The sequence below is a fragment of the Phoenix dactylifera genome, unplaced genomic scaffold, assembly GCF_009389715.1.
Source record: "Phoenix dactylifera cultivar Barhee BC4 unplaced genomic scaffold, palm_55x_up_171113_PBpolish2nd_filt_p 001282F, whole genome shotgun sequence".
Taxonomy (NCBI): domain Eukaryota; kingdom Viridiplantae; phylum Streptophyta; class Magnoliopsida; order Arecales; family Arecaceae; genus Phoenix; species Phoenix dactylifera.
Window position 1 is genome coordinate 76536 of NW_024068615.1, and position 21421 is coordinate 97956.

The following is a 21421-nucleotide window of genomic DNA, read 5'->3' on the forward strand; positions in this document are numbered from 1 at the left end:
TTCGACCGATTCCTATTGGTTTGGGACTGGTTATGGCCAGCTCCAAAAAAACAGATGAACCAATCCGGTCCCCCACCGAGTATTAGGCCGAACTGGGCGGTTCGGCTCGGTACGGGCCAAATCGGGAGGTTCGGCCTAGTTCTGCAAACCTTGCCAAACCCTATAGCATTGTTCCACATGAATGGGCATAATACCAGTACTAATATGTACCAAAATTGAAAATATTAAAAAATAAAAAATTGGTATGCATTGGTATGGTCAGTATAAAATATTGGTATGCACCAATACAAACTAGTACAGCTGTTACGTCCCATAAATTGGGTTTCAGCATCCTTCCGGTTTCGTGCCAAAACGGAATGGAATTGGTCATACAGTTCCATTCAAGTTGTTTCTGAATACATAATTTTAACCCCACATTGACTTGTCTTCAAGCAAGTTTTAAGTCCTATCAGGATTCATAGATACAGAAAGAAATCGCATTAGATATGGAAACAAATCTCATTAGAAGCCTATAAGCCACTTACCTATTTAACTCATTGCAACTCCCAATTAAGCCGCAAATAATATAGCACCACGATTCAAAGCTGAAATGACGCGAACAGCAAGTGATCCCCTTTTAAAATCACAAACTACACATTCAACCCAATTTTAAAAGCCAAATACCAAGAATTCACACTGGATGAAGATGGCGTTACTGTTTACAAATATTCATTGCAATAGGATGGCGCCCAAGGATGCTTCGGTTACTATTTGATCTCATAATCACATCCCCCCATATTTAAATTCACCTACAAAAGGTCTTCAATATTGATCGTTTATGTTCACTACGGTCACCTTCAATCCACAACAAATATTATTCAATGTGGATTGGATTGAGTCATTATTACTGCCAAGGCCAACTTGTCCTCCATGTGTCATCCACAAATCAAGTTTTAGACTAAGACTTCTTATAAATTTGACAATATTATACACCATCTAGAATCAGGTACTGATATAGGAGCTGATGAAAGCGCGGATGCAGGTAAATGGATGCCTTAACAACACTTTACTAAGGAAGTGCTTAGGAGACATGCGCAGGATCAAGATTCTAAGAAAATTCTGAACCAAGTTCATTACCCTAGATAGACGATTGCTGCTATTAAAATCTAAACATGATCTAACCTTTGAACTATTTTGAAATCAGTTTTTGCTTCATATATCATATTATGATTCAGAATCACATCCAAAGAATTGGTATGAAATGGGGACCTCACACCTCAAATAGGTGAATTTAACCAACAAGTTTTACTTCTCATTAGAAGTATAGTCTATAAACCTAATTTGAGAAATTCCAATCAATTGAAACCAAGGTACGCTATCTCGATACCGGATCTTGTACCAGTGCCACACTATCATTGTAACGGTATGGTATGGTATGGTACAGCGCCGATTCGATGTACCGAGTGCCGGTACGCCCCCACACACCATGTACCCTTATTGAACCGTCCGGTTCAATACGGTGTGCCCCGTACCGTCTGATTCAGTATAATGCGCCTCGTACCATCCGGTTCGTTACAGTGCGCCTATCTTGATCGAAACAAATATTCATAGTATTCACATGCATATCAACTAGATGGGTAGAAAGGTCGTATCTAGATTTTTTGCTACTAGCCAAAAAATTAAGGGCTACTCCCTCTTATTTTACTATTTCCTCCACCACTAGTAATCGGATTACATTTTTCTCTCTTTTGAAGGAAAGATACTGATAGTTTTTTTTTCGTAAAGAACAAAAACAAAGTTTGAGGTAAGCTTCAAAATGAAATGACACAAAGCACTATTTGCATAAAATTAATCAAATTCTAATTACAAAGCCAAACTATTTCTCACAAAAAGAAAAGAAAAGAAAAGAAAAGGACACATTATAATCCAAATTTATTGCAGTTTGGAAGGAAAGACCATGAAAATAACAACCCTAAGTAGTGAAAATTGGAGAAGTCTAAGGATTCTTCTCATACTAAAATTCCATAATTAGAAGTTTCAATCACAAAAGGCCTGTGGGCCTTTGTTCTAAATACGGCTATGGACTTTCCTAAGTCATATTTAATATAATTGCTTATAAAGAATGCAAATCAGGAGATTTGAATTCTAATTGGACTGCTGAGTATTTGAATAGGATTTCTATAAGGGAATGAATTGCCGTATAGTCTTGTACCAACATACGTCTGTCTAGCATGGTCTTTACCTTGTACTAGTAGAGGTTAGCACAACATCAATACAAACTGGTATAGGCAGTACATACAATTCCTACATCATGGTATTTAGATCTTTGGGACAAATTGAAGTTTTCAGCTCAAATTTTCTTGTAAGCATAAATGCTGCAAAAGGAATAATCAGATCACAAAAATAATACGAGAATTATTCAAGTTTAACTTAAAAAATCATTAATAACTAGATTGTGTCAACATTGCTTCAAGTTAATTTTTTAAACAGTAGTACATTAGTGCAAGGAATTAAAACGAAGATTCTGATCTGGGTTTAAAATGGTTTACAATCAACAAATTGCAAACATATATTTCAACAGATGGTACACTGTACTGGTCAGTACTTGTGCATATCTAGTGGTACCGTACCATACTGGTACCAAACCAGTAAGCAGTATAGGGGGCGTACGAAGTGTCAATATGCCAAACTGACCCCCATTCCAAGCATACCAATACTGTACCAAGATGTTACCAATATAAGACCAATACCAAGATGGCAAACCTTTTTTCAAGAAGAGAGATGACCATTTTATTACTTTTAGAAGTGGATCAAATATGACTCTGATGCCTGATAAGTTGCTTTTCTCTTAAGAAAAGAGCATGCAAGGATGGCAAATGATACTAGGGGAAGTTTAACAACACATTACAGGTTACAAGTCTTAGATGGCCCATATGAAGTGCAAGAAAAAGAAAAGAAACAAAAAAAAAAGCCTACTGAAAAGATGGTGGAATTTAAAATGAGAAATGAGATGTAAATGTAAAGGGATCTAATAAGAGTTTAGTGTAGGGCTCAAACCTATTAGGCTGGATGCAAGCACTTTGTCCATCCACATAAATTCAAGTCACACTACAAAAGTACAAAGTAACATATAGAACTATAGTAACTGTGTACAGTCTTTGCAACGATTCATGTACCAATGGTACCAACGCATCTTGTTGGTACCGTACCATTGAGATGAGAGAGAGAGAGAGAGAGTAAATTACCAATGAATGCATTAAGTCTAGATACTCTAAATTAGAAAAGTCACTTTTATCAGAATAAATTATCTCTAGTATGTATATTTATGTATTGCATATGTGATGCTTACATTTGTGTGCATACATGTGCTTATGTAGTACATATGAATGTATATGAATATATATGTATGTAAAGCTAACCTCTGCTTCTGCTTTAGCTCTTTCTTGACGCACTTTTTCCTCATGAAGAGCTTTCTCCTTCCTTTTAGCTTCTTCAAGAGCTGCATCATCTCTTATTCTCCGTTCTTCGATTTGGGATCTTTGCTCGTGATCCCTTTGGATGGCAGATAAGTGTTTATCAAGTACTTCTGCACTAGAGTGACGCAAGCAGATGCAATGTGACTGTTTCCATGTAAGAAAAGGTTGTACTACTAAGTACTACCTATGCAACAAGAAAATAATGGCAACCCTTAGTCTTTAAGCATCAATAATTCAAATAGAAAACCGGCATCATATGTACCAGCCACCTTACTGTAATGCTAGCTGCTCCTAAAATTAGGGACAGGAGGCATGTAATCTTTTTGCTAGACAGAGTATATATTTATCCAAAGCATTCAGAGTAAGCAATGTAAACACAAAATGCAACTTAGCCAAACAAAAATAACTCATAAATAAAATATATCAAACGTCTGAAGACCTTGATTCTGCTCCTAGCTGGACATATAACCAATCTATAAAAATAATGAGTGGGTCAGAAAGAATCCTATTCAATTGGATTCCTCCAAGTCTATTTCTTTTAGCCAAGATATGAAGAACATGGCATCAGTATCTGTTGAATTAGCTCAAACCTAATTGGCTTTTATAATGCAATGGCATGTAAGATGTAAATAAGCCTACTTTTTGATCTCATAATAAGAAAATCATTATCAATCTGATCGATCAAGTGAGAATTTCATGACTACATCACCCATTACAAGCATCATCTCATCGGCATTAACATCAATCAAACAAGCATTACTTGCACAACCTTTATATATTGTTAAGCATCATTGGAAATGAGAAAAATTATAAGCAGCACCCAACTAAATTTGATTGCATGAAAAAGTTAATAAGGTGACACTGAAGTACTAGAAAACCAACAAGTTGACAATTCAACCTGACAATACATATAGCAATTGAATCTTACATGTCTAAAACAACTTCTCCTCAAATAAATAGAAAAATGTTTAATGGTTATGGTTATATTTGTGGCCATATGCAGAACAACTTCCATATATAAAACTCAGTCTGAAAGCTGGGCATACTTTTGAACCAAGAGAGATCTTACAAAAGAATCTCCTGTCAAAATTTCATGTCCTATTCTTCCTCTCATAAATGGATTGCTCCTCTAATCATCACAGTTTATATTTACATTGTACTAGTGCATTTTTCTTTTTTTCTGGTTTTTAACACATTATTCAGTTTTCAAGTTTTCATGACATTATGGATCATATATTGTTTATATCAAAGTCTGCCAAAATGAGCTGAACCACCCGATTCAGGCAATACCGAGCCAACCCGATGCGAAACCGGGTCGGTTCGGTATTTCAATTCAGTTCCGGCCCCTACCGGCCGGAACGCCCATTGGACCGGCCAAAACTAGCCAGTTTGATGCCGACTCGATGCGAACCATCCGGTTCCCACTGAGTCAACTCGATTTCGAGCCGAACTGGCTGTGGCATTATTGCCACAGTGCCACTATGGTAGCCAGCATCAGATGGTGGTGGGAAGGCCCGAGAAGGCCTTCCAACCACTTCTCCTTTCCAAAAAATCCACAAACAATACCGATTCAGCCTATCAGAAGAAAGATCCAAGGCAAAATAACGTATGCTTCCTCTTTCCTATCTTCTTTCCTCCTTTTTTGGGGGGAGTTTGAAAAAATAGCTCCAAAATTGCAAAATAAAAAAAAAATCATGCCAAAATTTTTGATTTGGGCTTATTTTTTTATATATCATAGATCTATGGACAACGTACACGCTAACATAAAAACTTTTAATTTTCGAATTATATATAATTTTTAAAAAATAAAAATATATTTTTGAATTAAAAAATAATTTTTAAAAAATAAATAAAGATAAAAGTAAACTGTGAAATTAGAAACTTATTTGGGGGCATGCAAGCTACTCTCTATAAAAATTTGGTGTCCATTCATTCAAATTTTGATGCAATCATGCGCACAGTAGCCTATACCTAAATTTGAAAAAAATTAAAAAAAAAGTAGCCTGTGATACATGCCCGAGGGCCTAGAAAAATATATATAGCATCCAGTATGGAGTTCTACATGGATCTAAGCTAAAATTAAGTTTTTAAAATATTAATATTTAAAAATTATTTTTAAATTCAACAAATAATTAAAAATATATAATTAATACCAAAAATTACGAAAAATTAGTAGTACGTATTAAATAATTCAGAAGTAATTTCTGAGGTAGAAATCATATTTTTCTGAATTTACAATATATAAGTATTTAAAAAATTAAAAACTGTAAAAAATATATAATTAATACCAAAAATTACAAAAAATTAGTAGTACGTATTACATAATTCAGAAGTAATTTCTGAAATAGAAATCATATTTTTTCGAAATTTACAATATATAAATATTTTTTAAATTAAAAATTATAAAAAATATATAAATAAATAAAAAATATGAAAAAATAGGGTTATGTATTAGATAAATCAAATGTATTTTCTGAAGTAAAAAAAAGTTATCGTCGTATTTGATAAACTGGCGTATTTGATAAATCCGCAGGAATGGAGTTATCAAGGAAAAAGGATCCAGAGTGTGATATTGGCTGGGAATATGAGCAAATTCTCTCGGGTCGGCATCATTGGCAGTGCAACTGGTGCAACACGGAGTTCAAAGGAGGAGGGGTAATTAGGCTGAAGCAGCACTTAGCTGATGGTTACTCCGACGTATCTATGTGCTGCAAATGCCCACAAGAGTTTCGGTAGCTGATAAAGAAGCATTTCGTTGATTTCAAAAGCGAAGGAAAAGATTGCCAAGAAGAAGGCGGAGGTGGACCGCCGAGCAGTAGAGCCACCTTTTATCATTTTAGGAAGTCAAAGGAGGCGTCCATTCTAGATGACGAGAATGCACAAATTCAGGCTGCCATGCAGGCGAGCCTGGATGATCAGTGGCAGCAAGATGTGGCCGGACATAGAGCTCGATATGAACCCTTGTACTACGAGTCGGGCTCTAGTTCTGCAAGCAGTAGAGCAACTCCAGAGTTCAGGAGGACCTCCTCAGTCAAGGAGGCCGTCAGCAGAGGCGGTGATCGAATTAGATCTACATGTCTTCTCCAGTAGAGACTCAAAGCAGCAGAATGTTGATTCAATGCTGAAGAAGAATAAGAAGAAGGATATGTGGCGGGCTATTGGATCCTAATTCCATTTTAGCCGCATCCCAGCGAATGTGGCAGACAATACGTACTACAGGTCTGTCATTTCTACCATACAGGCTATCGATCCCGATGTAGATCCTCCAAGCCCGAAGAACATCTACGGTGAGCTTATCGTAAGTAAGAAAAGTAAAAAATCCAGGTATGTTACACATCAAAAAGATATTTACCTAGCATTAGATGGTTACTAATATGGTACTATCTTATATGTAATTTTTTTCAATATTTTTGCCACTGAATTGTGAATTTATTTTGGGCTATCCATCAAAAATCTTAAACGGCTAGCCATCCGGATCCTCTCCTAAATGGTCTCCTCGAGTGGCTGTGAGCGCAACTGGTCTACCTTCGCCCTCATCCACAGCAAGCAAAAGAACCGTTTGACGGAGGAACTGTTTGACACAGAAGCGCCTCAACAATCTTATATATGTTCACTACAATTTGAGGTTGAGGATGAAGTGCATTCAGAAGTAAGTGGAGCTCAAGTATACAGATCTGATTCATAGTGTTTTCGTTAATGATGAGAATGATCATATGATCGGATGGCTTGTAGACCAGCAATAGGAACCAAAGCTTAACGAGCAAGGATCGTCTCCACGACCGGCCAACTTCATAGCCAGCAAGGCTAGGGTCGATGCAGGGCAATGGGCTGAGTGCAATATTCCACACATTCCTACAGCTGATCAACCACAGCCATAGGACAGCTAGTCACCACATGCCTCCTTGTCTGAGACATCCTTTTAGAAATATGATCGAGAGATGCTTAGACAAGGCCACTATGTTATCCGGTCGACTCGGTCAAGAGGGCGACATAGCCAGGCAGAGAGGGGTACGAAGGCTAAGAAGGCAGCTGCCGAGCACACCCAAAAAAGAAAAGGCACCTGCAACTCCAATGGAGAGTGTCGAGAAGGAGTCAATGCACTCAGATTCAGAGACCTGTAGCAGCAGTGATGACAGTTCTAGTAGCTATGAATCCGCTTGTCATAAAGAGAGTGGAGAATAAGAGACCACTGTTTATGAGACACAGCCGCAAGGTGGTCTTCGATTCACCGGTGAGTCCCAGTTTACGCATGCTACATAGGATAGGGACAACAGTGCACGATATGGTAGAGCCCGCGAGCATACGATTACATATAGAAGACGGACTTCTCGAGGTCATGCAGGAGGATACGATGCAGTTGCAGATGACTTCACACAGAGTAGAATCCATAGATGTATCAGATTCTGAGTCGTATACCGGATCTTATTATCCACAGACACAGACAGCCTATGACTCATACAAATACGGATATGGATCTGGTGCGTCTGAGACATCATCCGATGGCTACTATCCTACACATTCGGGAGCATCTCACAGGTCGGATTTTGCTATCGGTATACTCGAATAGGCCCTTCCACAGCCGTATTATCAGCCAGAGGATATCTTTTAAAGCCAGAACTTCAACGGGAGATCCAGAGTGTTTATAATCCGGTGCGCATTTCTTATAGTATGAACGTACAAGATTACAGTGTCGCTTGGTTGGAGGGGTGGATTGATGTGCCTCCTGACTATGTTGATGATCCGGATATCTACGAGTGGCAATAGATATCAGTATGTATGTTGTACTTTAAATATATGTAAGTAATTGTATTATTTTATAATTTTTACATCACTACTTGATTTGAGGATATTTCATATTGTTTCTTGTAGCATACAATATCTCAGTAATCATTTTATGGTTTGTATTATTTTAAAATAATATAATGCATCATTTTGGTTACATCAAAATCATAGAAACATCAAAAAAAATCAAGAAAACACAAAAAAAAACATCAAATTAGACTTAAAATCATTAAAAAATTTAAAAAAGGGTGATTACCAATTAAATATTCTTAAAAAGTAAAAAAAGGGGCATGCCGTTACGAAACCGACACGCCCTACACGTTCCGACTCGGTATCAAACCGTACCGACCGGTATGGATCTTAGGACCGGTTCGGCGGTTCTTAGTTTATATACATCATATGTGTTACAAAGACACTTCTTAAGACGTTGATAAAGAATCCATGGCCGACCTAGTTCACATACTTGTAAAACTTACTGGCAAGGTAACGAGTGAGAAATTACAAAATATTTCATCTTGCATGCTTGCTAGGGTTGAAATAAGTGCATATAAGAAAAAGCAAATGTACATGTTGGCACTAGATTATGCCGAAACGGATAAATAATGTCCTGACAGATAACCAAAAGATATAACAAATGAAGGAAAATTTTAGTATGATACAAGAAGAAAATCAACTTTAAGTTTGTTTAGCAGCTCATAGGATGTATCAAAAGCTTCCATCCAAAACCACCATTAACAAGAAATGAAGACAGTTTCCGAACAATGTAATATCATGTTATTTGGTTATGAGCAGGCAAACACCTCCTATAGCAATAACCATACACTAAGGCTTTGTAAGAAGGCCTTGTGTAATATTAACATTATGAAAACCATAACTGAAGCAGAAAAAAAACATACATCTTTCGTTGGTATTGCTTGTCTAATCTTTTATCCATCTCCCGCCTTGTTTCTGTATATTTCTCAACCTGAGCCATGGCAGAAACTGATCTCTCAATTTCAGTCTTCTGATATGCTTCCAGTTCAGCTAACTTACTCCTAACTTCTGCCTGGAAATTGAAGCATTTTGTTATGAAATGGTAACTTTCAACAAGAGAACAATCAGGTATATCCATCCATTCAGGTTATAGTTATTAGATATCACAAAAAAGAACTATATATATTGCACATATATGTAGCATGCTGAAGTGAAAAGCATATTCATAAAAGTAAAAGACCAAATGGGGACTGGTTAAGCAAAAATTAATCCTATTTTATGGGTACTTGATATTTCTATTTTAAGACGACCTTTCATTCAACCAATTCAGATATAAACCTGGTCGGCCCCTAGAAATTCACTAAACATCAACAAGGATGTCCATTCTTCCCAGTGAAGTGTAGCGGTTCACTCAAAAACAGAAATGTTGCATGGAGCCAACTTTGGTTAGGGAGCATGGAGATGACGCATACACATCCTTAAGGTGAGGAAGCATCTAGAAAGAATTTTGATCGAATACTATATGTTTCTTTTTTTGGCTACTCATTTTTTAAATCAAACAAGAAAAAGAACTCAAAAATTGATAAAACAACAAAAAAAAATTTTAAAAAAATTTCTTTTTAAATAAAAGATAATGGATCAAGGTTTGCCATACCGATGATCGTACCATAACTGTACCAAATCAAGACTCGGTCCAGGGAACGTACTAAGTCTTGGTATGCCATGTATGCCAGACCAACTCCTCATATCGGGCATACCAACACTATTTCAACATGGTACCAGTATGGCATCCATTACCAAGATGGCGAACCTTAAATGGACCGATGAGAAGGTTCAAACTTTGAAGCATCAAGAAGTGGTGTAGGAGTGGAAGTGAGATATTCGGGTGGATGGGACTGCATAGGTTGAAGATTCTTGGCACCAAGGCATGAAATAAAATAATATGGTCAAGCTGAACAATCCCACAATATCAAGTCTAACAATAAAAGAACATGATCCAAGGATTAGGGTCTTGTATCATGCATTTCTCATGAATGACCTAGAAAGATTGCTGGCATCTTCACAGAAAAAGGCATCCCCCAAATTCTTGCTTGTTGGAGATGACCATCATATGTTACAACCACTGACAGGCAATATACATGCAGATATGAGACCAAGATATGCAATAATCTCCTTTGAGGATTGAGTTTTTCTTACTATGGATTAAAAATTTCAATTATGTGGACCCAATATAGTTGCAATACAAAATGGATAACTGAGTATAGTAACCGGCCTATGTGGCAGGAGAACAGATTACAGAAAAGTCGGTCTATTTCTCTTAGATGCATTCTCAAAGACAATGACTTTAAGTTAATCTAGCTTATATTATGGTCGATAAAACTATCAAATGTTATGCTCAATAAGAAATAAAGCAGCATCCCTAGTGTAATTGCTAATGTTATGATCAAAAAATATATGTAAATTTCATCATACTAATAAATACTATGGTTATAACTACTTAAGATTATACAACAATGAAATTTTTGATTTAACTACTAGAATTTTACTTAATTTTCTGTAGGTGATTTTAAATGTTTACAACTTCCTAGAAATACTTACTATTTAAGTAAGTACATTCTTATTAATGGGGCATGTATAAATGGACCCACTTCTTACTCTCTTAAACTAAATTATTTTTTTTACTTAAATAACAAATTAGTTTAAAGCTTCAAAGCCCTCAAAGAAAGAAAATCAATGAATATGCCCCCCATCTAAGACAGTAGCAGTCCCGAGGTGGACAGTGTAACCACCAAGGTGCTAAACTAGGTGCTTGGGAAGCCGTCTTGCCTTAAGGCCTAGAAAGTGGCAGGTGCCTAGGCAGTTGGGTTGTCCAAGCACCTATTGAAGACTGCCTAGGCACCTCTGACAACCATGCGAAAGTGAAAATTAGTTAAAGGAAATCTTGTAATATTAATTGATATAAAGACAATTAAGATATGCAGGAATTAATAGAAGTGTTAAAATTTATGGCAAAAAAAACACGTTTGAGATAAAAATTATTTTCTTGTGCATTATCAAGACTTGTCTTTCTGCAAAATATATATCACAATAAAATAAAACTAAGTCATGATACACACCTTTACTTTTAGCTGGTGCTCACGTTCAAGTTCAAACAAAATGCCTTCCTCCATGCTTCTTTTGTACAACAAATGGGATTCAGTTGCTTGAGTATGCATTTCATCATCAGACTCCTCAGACTCACTGAAATGGGAAAATCAGTGTATATTTTAAAGGGAAGATAAAACCTATATGCAAGATGCAGACAAAGTAAAAAGATGCAACACATCGAAAGATATGATCAAAGGCTTTTTATTTTCTAGATATAATTTCATGGTATATGTTCCAAGATACAGTAGGAAAAAGCAAGTAAAATCTATGAAGAAAATTCGAACATCATTACAGATATACACAATTTGCATCATAAATCTGACTACATCATAGGCATAAACTCCACCAATGGCAAATAATGAGTATTAGAACATAAAATTGAAGTTGTAAAAGATAACTCAAGGGTTGGCTACCATGGTCTACTCTTTTATGCATCAGAAGTTCATATTTTCATGCTCTCAAGCTGCCCTTGGCTATGTTGGCTAACTCTACAACTGCAATTGCAATTTTGCTAGCACTGATTGTATAACACACTAATTGTATAACCTGTAATATGCCAACATGTTATCACAGGTGAGGCCACCAAACACATAAGTTCACCTAATTTTTTTCATATATACAAATCCTTTACAATAATCAAGTCTGCCAGGTATCACCATGGTTTATCATGTGTCACCTGTAATCTTTTATAAATTATTTTGGATTTCTGAGAAGCTAAATCTTGATATCCCTGTCATATTTCTAGAAAATGCTTGGTAGCATATAAGATGTAATTCTCAAACCATTCTCCACCATCATATGTGCAAATGAAATTCACTCAGATCCTAGAGCTAGTATTCCAAATAAATCATATGCCAAAGATGATCATTATAATGTTTGAAACATCTCCTTCCAAATTAATAGAAGAAAAGAAGCAGCCTATACCACAAGACTGCAAGAGAGCTTGATAGGTCAACTTACACTTCAGGATAAATTCAGCAAACAACAGAAGAATACAATGTGGCCCAAACTAAATGTTAATTCATGGATATAAGACAAGAAACTGACAGATAACGATATGAATATCCTCAGACCCGTTGACCTTGGAGATGAAAATACAAGACTCTAGACTTCTGATAGGGAATGTTATAGTCATTATCAGACCAAAACTGAAATTATTATAGAAATGAATGGCTTACACAACCCTAATATATGATGAAAAAATGGATAGATGGTCAACAACATTCAACAGTTAAAGTGGTAGAAAGAACAGACTATAATGCCAGAATAAAAGAGGGGAGGAACAAGTCTCAGTGTCTCACAGTCAGACACAAAATGAACATTGTCAAAGTGAGTGAACTGTAGGTTTCTTAATTGTGAGGATATGTAAAGAACTTTTCATAAGGATCCTCCCAAAGGACTAGTGATATTTTAACAGGATTCGTCAGCTATGTCAAGTTATCAAGGAGACCAATATTTTCAGTGATCAATGAAGTGGCAGCTAAAGGAGATTTGATGGCAACCAATTAGATATTACAGGTTGAGTGTTTGACTAGTGATAATATGACTAGTCAAGCTTTAGATAATGTGAAATAGAGACACAGGAAAGATGGAACAGAAATTTTTTTGTTTATAAACTCTTAACCCAGACCATCCACATCAAAGCTGAAAAGCAAACAACACTCCTAGACAAGAGATCATAGCTTACAGGCTATCAACAACAGATGGAAAAATGTCATCTTCACAGTAGAGGTACTAAAGTAACTATATAGACTTGGATCAAGAGGTTATGATCTGGAACAGAAGACTTGATATTCACCAAGTTGAGGACACCAGATAACTGAGATAATTAACAATATTTACCACACCAAGTGTACAAGCCATGGGAAGAGCACTGTAGGTAGTCAAGATGGTGAGATAACTAATTGTGAACTAAAAGAAATTCATCATGGATCAAGGTTTAAAAAAACCGTCCGTAACAGCCCCGTATCAGCTGACTATTGGTACTATCAAGGCTGGGATGCCCTGATTTGGCTAAATTGAGCCTGAAGTACCTAGATTTCACTAGATCAGGGTGAATCTGGCCCGCATAGAAGGAAAACTGCTCGGTACCACCTGGTATCAAACACAGCTTGTTAAAGGGACCTCTTTTTGTAAAACGACTCGGGAGAGGGAGTATAAAGGCAAGAACAATGAGGCGTTGTGTATTTAGAGCTCCAATCACTGAATTTGGGGCCAGAAGCAAGCTTCTAGCTAGGTAATGGTCTCTCTTGCACTCTTTTTCCGAAAAAAAATTGAACCTAAATCAAGGGAAAAAATAAGAAACTAGGTAGGGATCGTGCATTCGAATCTCAAGGTAAGGGCATGTACTGATGGCTGGCTGGTGGAATACATATATTGTGTACCATACCAACAAAGAATATAAACTACTACACCTTTGAATGGCCTATTTCAGTTTCCTTTTTTTCTTTTTGTCTTTTCTCCTATGTTTTATCGCTTTAATGGTATGCTTTTGCATAAATATGGTAAGCTTATTGATCTAAATGCTCTTTCTATCTTATTTGATGTGCACTTAAGTTTTTCAATTGTTAGTTGAATATATAATTTCACATAACTCAAAGTTAAAACAAAATTAAAAAACTAGAGTTCTACATTAAACAATTGAATAATTAGGTTACTGGAGATTGGTGACTTAATGAATGATACTAAAAATTGTAGTGTGTCCAAGATGAGATAAATTGCTACTAATTTGACCGATGAACAAAGAAATAATAAAATAAACAACAATGGCAATATTTTGACATTTAAGATAGCCCGTCTCTTGATGCAACATCGAGAATTGGGTGGACTAATAGACGTGCTTGCAGGATACAAGGTTCAAATTGTGTACCTTACTTGAGGTGGTCATGTTACAACTGGAGTGTCACGTATTGGTGGTTCCATTCATACCAATATGACACTCCAAAAGTACTAGGGCAACCTCTATCGGGTAAACAATGCAAACCATGTATCCAACGAGCCCATCTATGAGTCCTTCAAGCACTAAAAGTGCCACAGAGGCGAGGGACTCCATTACAATGCCAAACATGATCATTGCCATAGTTAATATATTATTTCTCTGTTTATTGGTCAAATTAATCCTTCTAGTAGATTATTTAATTTTGGATGCATCCAATATTATCTAAGTTATCTCATAATGATCTAGTCCAGTTGATGGTATACTTCTAGTTGCATCAACTAAACAGCCAATATCTTCCAATGTAGGTAGAATATAGCTTCCCACATGCATCAAAGCATTAGGTTAATTCGACAGACCATTGTTTGAGAGCTTCCCCGATATTCCCACATCTTTACAGAAATACAGACTTCCTTCAAACAAAATAAACTTGAAGGAAAAAGAAAAAGCACCTATGAAAGCCAGAAGTCCCTTTCTCCAGACAAAAATAATCAATAAAAATCCTAACTAACAGCCAGCTTTGTTTCTCAACAAGCATTCATGCCATTTCTTGAATTTTATACCCCAAAACAGAAGTACACTGACCTGGTTGGACTTTAATCTCCTCCAGCTCTTTCCATATTCACCAGTCTTACACCTAGCAGCTCATCCAAACCAGCACATAACAGCCCATGTCTCTCTACTCACCTATGTCACCCACTCTTCTATTTAGCCTAGGATATGCACACCTGACACTTAAACAAGAACATGAGTATGACACTCCATGAAAAGAAATTCTTAGATATTAAAAGGATCTGAAGCTTAGACACATACCTGAACCCAACATACAAGAATATGAGTCCATGTAGCATAGCAACTTATATAGCTGACATGGAATCAACACAATTCACTGTGCATGTGGTGTTAAAAAATAGTCAGGTCTCCCAAAACCAAGATAGATTTGTTAACAGAGACCTATCCCAGTGAAGGGCGAGAACTGCAATCCTATATTTCAGTCGTGATCTGCCTCAGTCTAGACAACCTCTCTTTTTCCATTTATCAGCCCTTCCTTCTGACAGTATCAATGACATTCTAATTAGGAAGCTGAACCTGGTAAATACCAGTTCTCAGCTCCTTTTCCTACTCACTTTATCGTGGCCATTTCTCGATTCTTTTCCTCCCACTGTCCCTTATTCTTCCAGTCATCAGCCCAATTTTAAATTTTGGAATGGAGAGATTTTTAACAAATATCAACTGATGCAGTCAATATTATCATCAGTTTTAAGAACTAGATAGTTGAATAACCGAATCATATGACAGAAAAGACGCACACCTCAAATAAATATCATTGCAAGAAAATCGCTTTCCTGTCACCACACTTCGATCATCATCGCTTTCACTTCCTGCTATATCATCATCAGAAACGCACATAACAAAGGGCTTGTTACCACTCCCACCTGTCTCCTTTCTTTCAGAATAATCCCTGGAGAGAAAAAAAAGGTCAGATTACAAGACACATGAATCCTGATATGCCTAAAAAGCTAAGAAAAATGAGGAGGGGTAATGACTACCAGTCTGCTTGTTTTAGAGGCACAGGAGGACCAAGCTGCCGCTCTAACGAGTTCAGCTCTGTGAGCAGATCGTCAAGCGTCCAGCGCGGCTCGGGATCGGCGGAATGTACCACCGCCGAGCTCTTAGGGCATGGAAGATCTAATTTAACGAAACCCCTGCAAGAAAGAGAAGAAAAATATAGGATTATTCAAGAAAAACTCCAAGATAAGAAAAATAATAATTAGAATTTTGCTGACGGAACACCAGTTACCAGGTTTTGATCCAACTTACATATTCAAACAAAATTAATCTCTGTAAATAGAACAGATGCCGAGAAGGAGGGAGGTCAAGAGGGGCAGAGGAGGACGAGGAGTCGGCGGTGGAGAGCTTGACGAACTCGACGGAGATCGGAGGAGTTGTAGGAGGCGGACTGGGAGAAGAAGGATCGAGCGGCGGTGACGCAGGACAAAGGGAGAAGAAGGAGAGGGAAGAAGAAGAAAAAGAAGAGGAGAAAAGAGTAAGAGGAAGGCCAACTCGATACTATCAAATCTCGGCAACACAGGTCCTGTAAATATTTATAAGTTCAAAATTTTAATAAAAATTCGTATAAAAATAATATTATAATTCTCACAAAATTTTAATAACTATAAATATTAAATTAATTTTTTGACTTTTAAATAAAAATAAAGTTAGTCCAAATAAAATATTTTTTAAAAAATTATATTTGCATTAAACAATAGTGCACTTAGATTTCTTATAAAATAGTCCTCCACTATACTCCCTCATTTGGAAAAAAACTCAATTTCGATAATTTGACTGCAAATACCACTCAAAAAAACTCTGGATTTAAAACATAAAACTCATCCCCTACAATCCAAGGGCAGCCTTTTTATTTGACAAGATAACGATAAAATTTATCACCAGAAGAAGTAACAATCTCGTTATCCAAAAATGTTTCTATTTTATCTCGTTGCGGAAGAAGATGCAACACCTTAAAAATTGAAGTACCTATAGGATCACTAGATAGCAAAGTAGGAGGCTTAAAGATACCTCGATAAGAGAATAAATCCTCCACATTGAAGATAGGAATAATATTCATTCGATCAAGTAAATCAAGTATATATGCATTAGATTCAAATTTTCAAATAACAGGGAATGGATCCATGGCTTGGGCATCTAATTTTTTGAAAGAATTTTTAGGCAATCGTTCTGGACGAAAGTGAACCATGATATTATCCTCTATGTTAAACTCCTTAGCCCTATAATGTACATCGATAGCAAGTTTGTAATTTGCATTATTTATTACAATTTTGCGCCTAATTTCTATATACAAATCATACATGTGTGGGGCAAAATTTTCAACAGTTTTAGAAATATAGCTATCAAGTGCCAAAGAAACGAGATCAACATGAATACGGGTTTGATATCCATAAGCACGTTCAAATGGGCTCTTAACCATGATCTATGAACAAAGTTATTATAAGCAAATGTAGCAGCAGGTAAAACATACCTAATGATATCATAATGGTGGTCAACGATCTCTGAATTATACTCAAACTCTTTTTCATCACCAGAATATTCTACGGGATCAACTACTTGGTCCTCAACCTCTTGCATATCATCAAACTCTTGCTTCAAGGCTAAAGCATGTTGAGGACAACGTGCAGCTATGTGACCCTTATTATGACAATGATAACACTGTATCGAAAAACCGCTAGAACAAGGATCACTGACGAAGCCACTAGAATGAATAACAAGCTAAAGTTTCCTACTCCTAACAGTACTATCCCAAGAAGCTATCTAGAAAACAACCCTAGATTGGATAGTAAAATTCGATTGGGAAACAAGTCTAGATTAATGAGAGTCACTCACCTGACAAAAGAACCTACGTTGAGGAGTCTCAAGATACATTTCTATAGTAATGGTCTTTTGATATGCCGCCTCTAAGGAATCAGATGCATATAATTCTACTTCCCTTTTAATATGTTCCCTAAGCTCATTAATACATCTTCTAATTTTATGGAATGGGTCTTCCTGTATCCTGGTGCTAAGCATAAGCTCATCAAATCTCTCCATGTATTTGGACATAGTTGAGGGTGTTCTATGATTCAAAAGTTGATCAAATAATTGATTCATATAATAGGAAGGTAGGTACTTCTTCATTAACTTATGTCTCATAAGTGCCCAGTAGGTGATAAATAGTTCATCTAGACATTAAAATTTTGCTGGACATCCTGCCAATATTTTTTAGCAGCTCTTACTAACTTCATCTTAGTAAAATGAACTCTTTCTCTATCACACATATCATACCAATTAAATTAATCCTCAAGCTCATCCAACCAATCTAAGAAGGTATCAGGGTCTAATTTACCATCATAAGATCACATATCTACCTTAGCCAACCTAGTAATGCCACTAATGTCCTCCTAATCATGTCTACGAGATGGAGGAAATTGCATATTGATCTTATCATGATATCTAACATGTTGATCAATTGGCATATGATGGATTTCACCTAGACAATCATAAACTAGTTACCTATGGTTCTGTCTACATTGATGCCTAGAAATCTAATGCTCTTCTATAAACTCATCCTTCTCTTGAACATTATCAAGAGCCCTAAATTCCATATTATAATAAGGATCTCTAGGTAAAACTCTGGCATATCTAAGAGCATAACGCATTCAATTAGTAGCTACAACTAACATAGGAGTAAGAAGAATACCCTGGACCCATCTGAATGAGGAGATCCATCAAGTTGCTTAGCAGACTCGTCTACCCCTAAACCTCTTAGGGCAAACTACCTGCTAACTTAATTACTCATATTGTTCTCTCATTTGTTCAATTTTCTGGCCTATGAAGCTTATAAAGATTGAGGGTCAACAGAATTTATGGTAGTTTGGTCCATAGTAGATCAGTGGCCACTCTGTTTGTTTCTGGTCATAGTGTGATGCACTCAGGTGCAGGATAATAAAATTATATAGAGAGAGACTAAAAATTATAATAATAAACTAAGATGCTTAAACTATATGATGTACACACATAAAACTAATAAGTTTAATATAGATGATATGCCAAAGTTTAAAAACTAAGAAGGGTGCAAATAAGGGTTAGGCGCAAGAATATTTTTTTCTTTTTTTATAGCTAGAAGAAAGGGATAAAGTTAAACTTGAACTAAGCAATTTACTAGTTATCTAACCAAATAAATATCAATGAAGCTTTCAAAGGGAAGGTGTTACCTCACTAAGAGCACTTTAAACTACTACTTTATCTTCTAGCCAAAGAAAACTCACTATAGAGGCTAAAACAATAGAAACAGATGTTATGTAGAAATTAGCTAGGACAGGTTCTTGTGCTAATGTGGTGTTGATGTGGCAAAGCCGCTAATGTGGTGCTGACACGGCCGATGATGTTGTCGGGCTGCATGACTGTGATGACAAGTCAAAGGTTGTTGCCTTTATGATGTATCGACTAGTTGCTAAGTTGGGTCGGGTCAAATAAGGTTTAAATCCGAATTTGTGGGTTGAATCAAGCGAATAGGTCAGATCTTGATTCAAATTTGGATCAACTAAAGCTTCTTTTGCGTCAAACTTGTGGATCAAATTTGACTTTGAACCTAGATCTGCTTCGACTTTAAAGCAAAATATCTAAGGTGTTGTGGTGTAGTTGGAGGAAGTAGGGATGTGGGTTTGAGCATCCGATCAAGCGGCAAAAGGGCGGAGTCTGATGAGCGAGCTGAAGACAAGAACTCTATTGTCGGAGTGGAGAGTCGAACTCGAGGAACGAGGGTGGCCGGAAGCCAGAGATGCTAAATATTGGTGTGCCGGATGGGTGCGATAGTTGCGATGGATGAATAGGGATTTGGGTGATTTCTTTTCCATTTTTTTTCACCTTTGGCGATGGTGCGGTGGACAAGTTAAATCTTGGGGGGGGTGGTTCAAAGGGTTGCTAGGGCTGCAATGATGGAGCGGCAATGATATGGTAGTGGTGGTGGATCAACCTAGCTCCGATACCAACTAATGCAGGACAGAGGGAGAAGAAGAAGAGGGAAGAAGAGGAGAAAGAAGATGAGGGAAAAATAGTGAGGAAGGAGAAGAAGAATCCATGGGAAGGGCAACTCGATATTATCCTAGTAAGAGTCTGTATCGACGCAAAACACTGAAGTCCTTACAAAAGTTTAGTCCTAATAAAAATAGAATTCCAAATAAAAATAAAATTCTCTAATTTTTAAATAAAATAAAATTAGCCTAAATAAAATAAATTTTTTCTAATTCTTATATTTGCGCCTAACAGTAGTGCACTTAGATTTATTATAGAATGGTCTTCCATTAGCAAGTAGCAAGGAAGAGAAGAGGCGGCAAGATGGATGGAGAGAGAAGAGGGAGGCGGTGGAGGAGAGGGCAGAGATGAGACGACCCTCTATGCGATTAGATGAGAGAGATTTGGTCGGGTTGTTGGATCGAATGGGGCTAGATCCGATCAAGATTATCCACACCAGGTCTTTCCTATATCGCATCGAGCCAATATTTTGTTGTAAATGCCTCTTGATGAGTTACTATAAGAAAAATGGCATGATTCATAATCCTCAGGTCTCGTAGTATATGCAAATTTTTTTTTTCCTTTTTTGTTTGTACAATAAGGGAGGCATTTACAGCAAGAAGCCATAAGCATCAGCAACATCTTTGCTTGAAGTTAATCACCCTTCTTCCAGGTTGAATAAGCTTCCAATGCCAACGATGTCAGCTAATCGGCTATCTGGTTACCTCCTGTATAAATGTGACAAGCTTGAAAAGCTCAAAAAAAAAAAAAACTTCTTCAGCTGCAGAATATCTTGTAACAGAGGGTTAGTTTAATGCATATGGATATCTTTCCTATTTATTGAGGAGATTATTATCATAAGTCACCCTCTGGCCAAACTTGGATGGCTTTATACTTAAATACACTGAGGAGAGGGGGTAACCAAGTTACTAAAAAGAAGGCTTCCTGTTTCGGTTACTCTAGTGCCTTGTGATAGAGTTGAAGACAACCAGTGAATGGCTCTGGATAAAATCAAATACAAATTGAGTGTTCCTCTAACCACATCTGCAGGTGGATTAACCATAACTTGAAAGACCCTTTCATTTCTAGCTTTCCAAATAAGCCATACTATACATGCTATGGTTGCTTTTACTCATTTTTCTACTTGCACAAGGGACAAAACATCCACTGATACTGGCAAGAGATAGAAAAAAAGCTCACAGTACCGTATTGCTCTGCTAAGAAGAAGCTATAGTAACATACTTGTACTCCTCCACTTGACTTGGGCAATGATCATAAAATTGAGAATCAGACCCAATAATTCCACATCTATGGAGGACCGATTTACAAGATATCTTTAACTATACTAATTTCCACCATAAAGTTTTAACTTTCATGGAGTATACAACTTCCAACTCCAGGCAAAGGATAAAGAGTAGCCTGCAAAAGTAGTATCAACCAGCAAATTATATACATGTTTGGCACCCAGAAACAAAACGTTATTCTTTTTTCCTAATCCTCATCTTTTTACTCTTATTCCCACTCTATTCCTTGAAGGCGGGTCCGACCAAATTGGAACTCT

At 36.7% G+C, this 21421-nt stretch overlaps 1 protein-coding gene across 4 annotated transcripts in view; it reads right to left on the reverse strand.

The window, feature by feature from the left end:
• Positions 1 to 16364, reverse strand: part of LOC120108339 (protein GLE1-like) — a 54479-nt gene extending 38115 nt beyond the window's left edge. For 2 of the 4 annotated variants that reach the window (XR_005509728.1, XM_039121929.1), the window contains exons 1-6: positions 16114 to 16364; positions 15843 to 15998; positions 15605 to 15754; positions 11327 to 11450; positions 9134 to 9282; positions 3399 to 3570 (exon numbers count right to left, since the gene is read on the reverse strand). Coding sequence is in view for 3 of the 4 variants with exons in the window: in XM_039121929.1 (XP_038977857.1) it covers positions 3399 to 3570; positions 9134 to 9282; positions 11327 to 11450; positions 15605 to 15754; positions 15843 to 15998; positions 16114 to 16115 (753 nt within the window). In the remaining variant the exon portion in view is untranslated. Of the gene's footprint in view, positions 1 to 3398; positions 3571 to 9133; positions 9283 to 11326; positions 11451 to 14877; positions 15578 to 15604; positions 15755 to 15842; positions 15999 to 16113 lie in introns of those variants that run through there. The other 2 variants (XM_039121928.1, XM_039121930.1) reach the window with 2 other exon arrangements.
• Positions 16365 to 21421: the final 5057 nt, after the last annotated feature.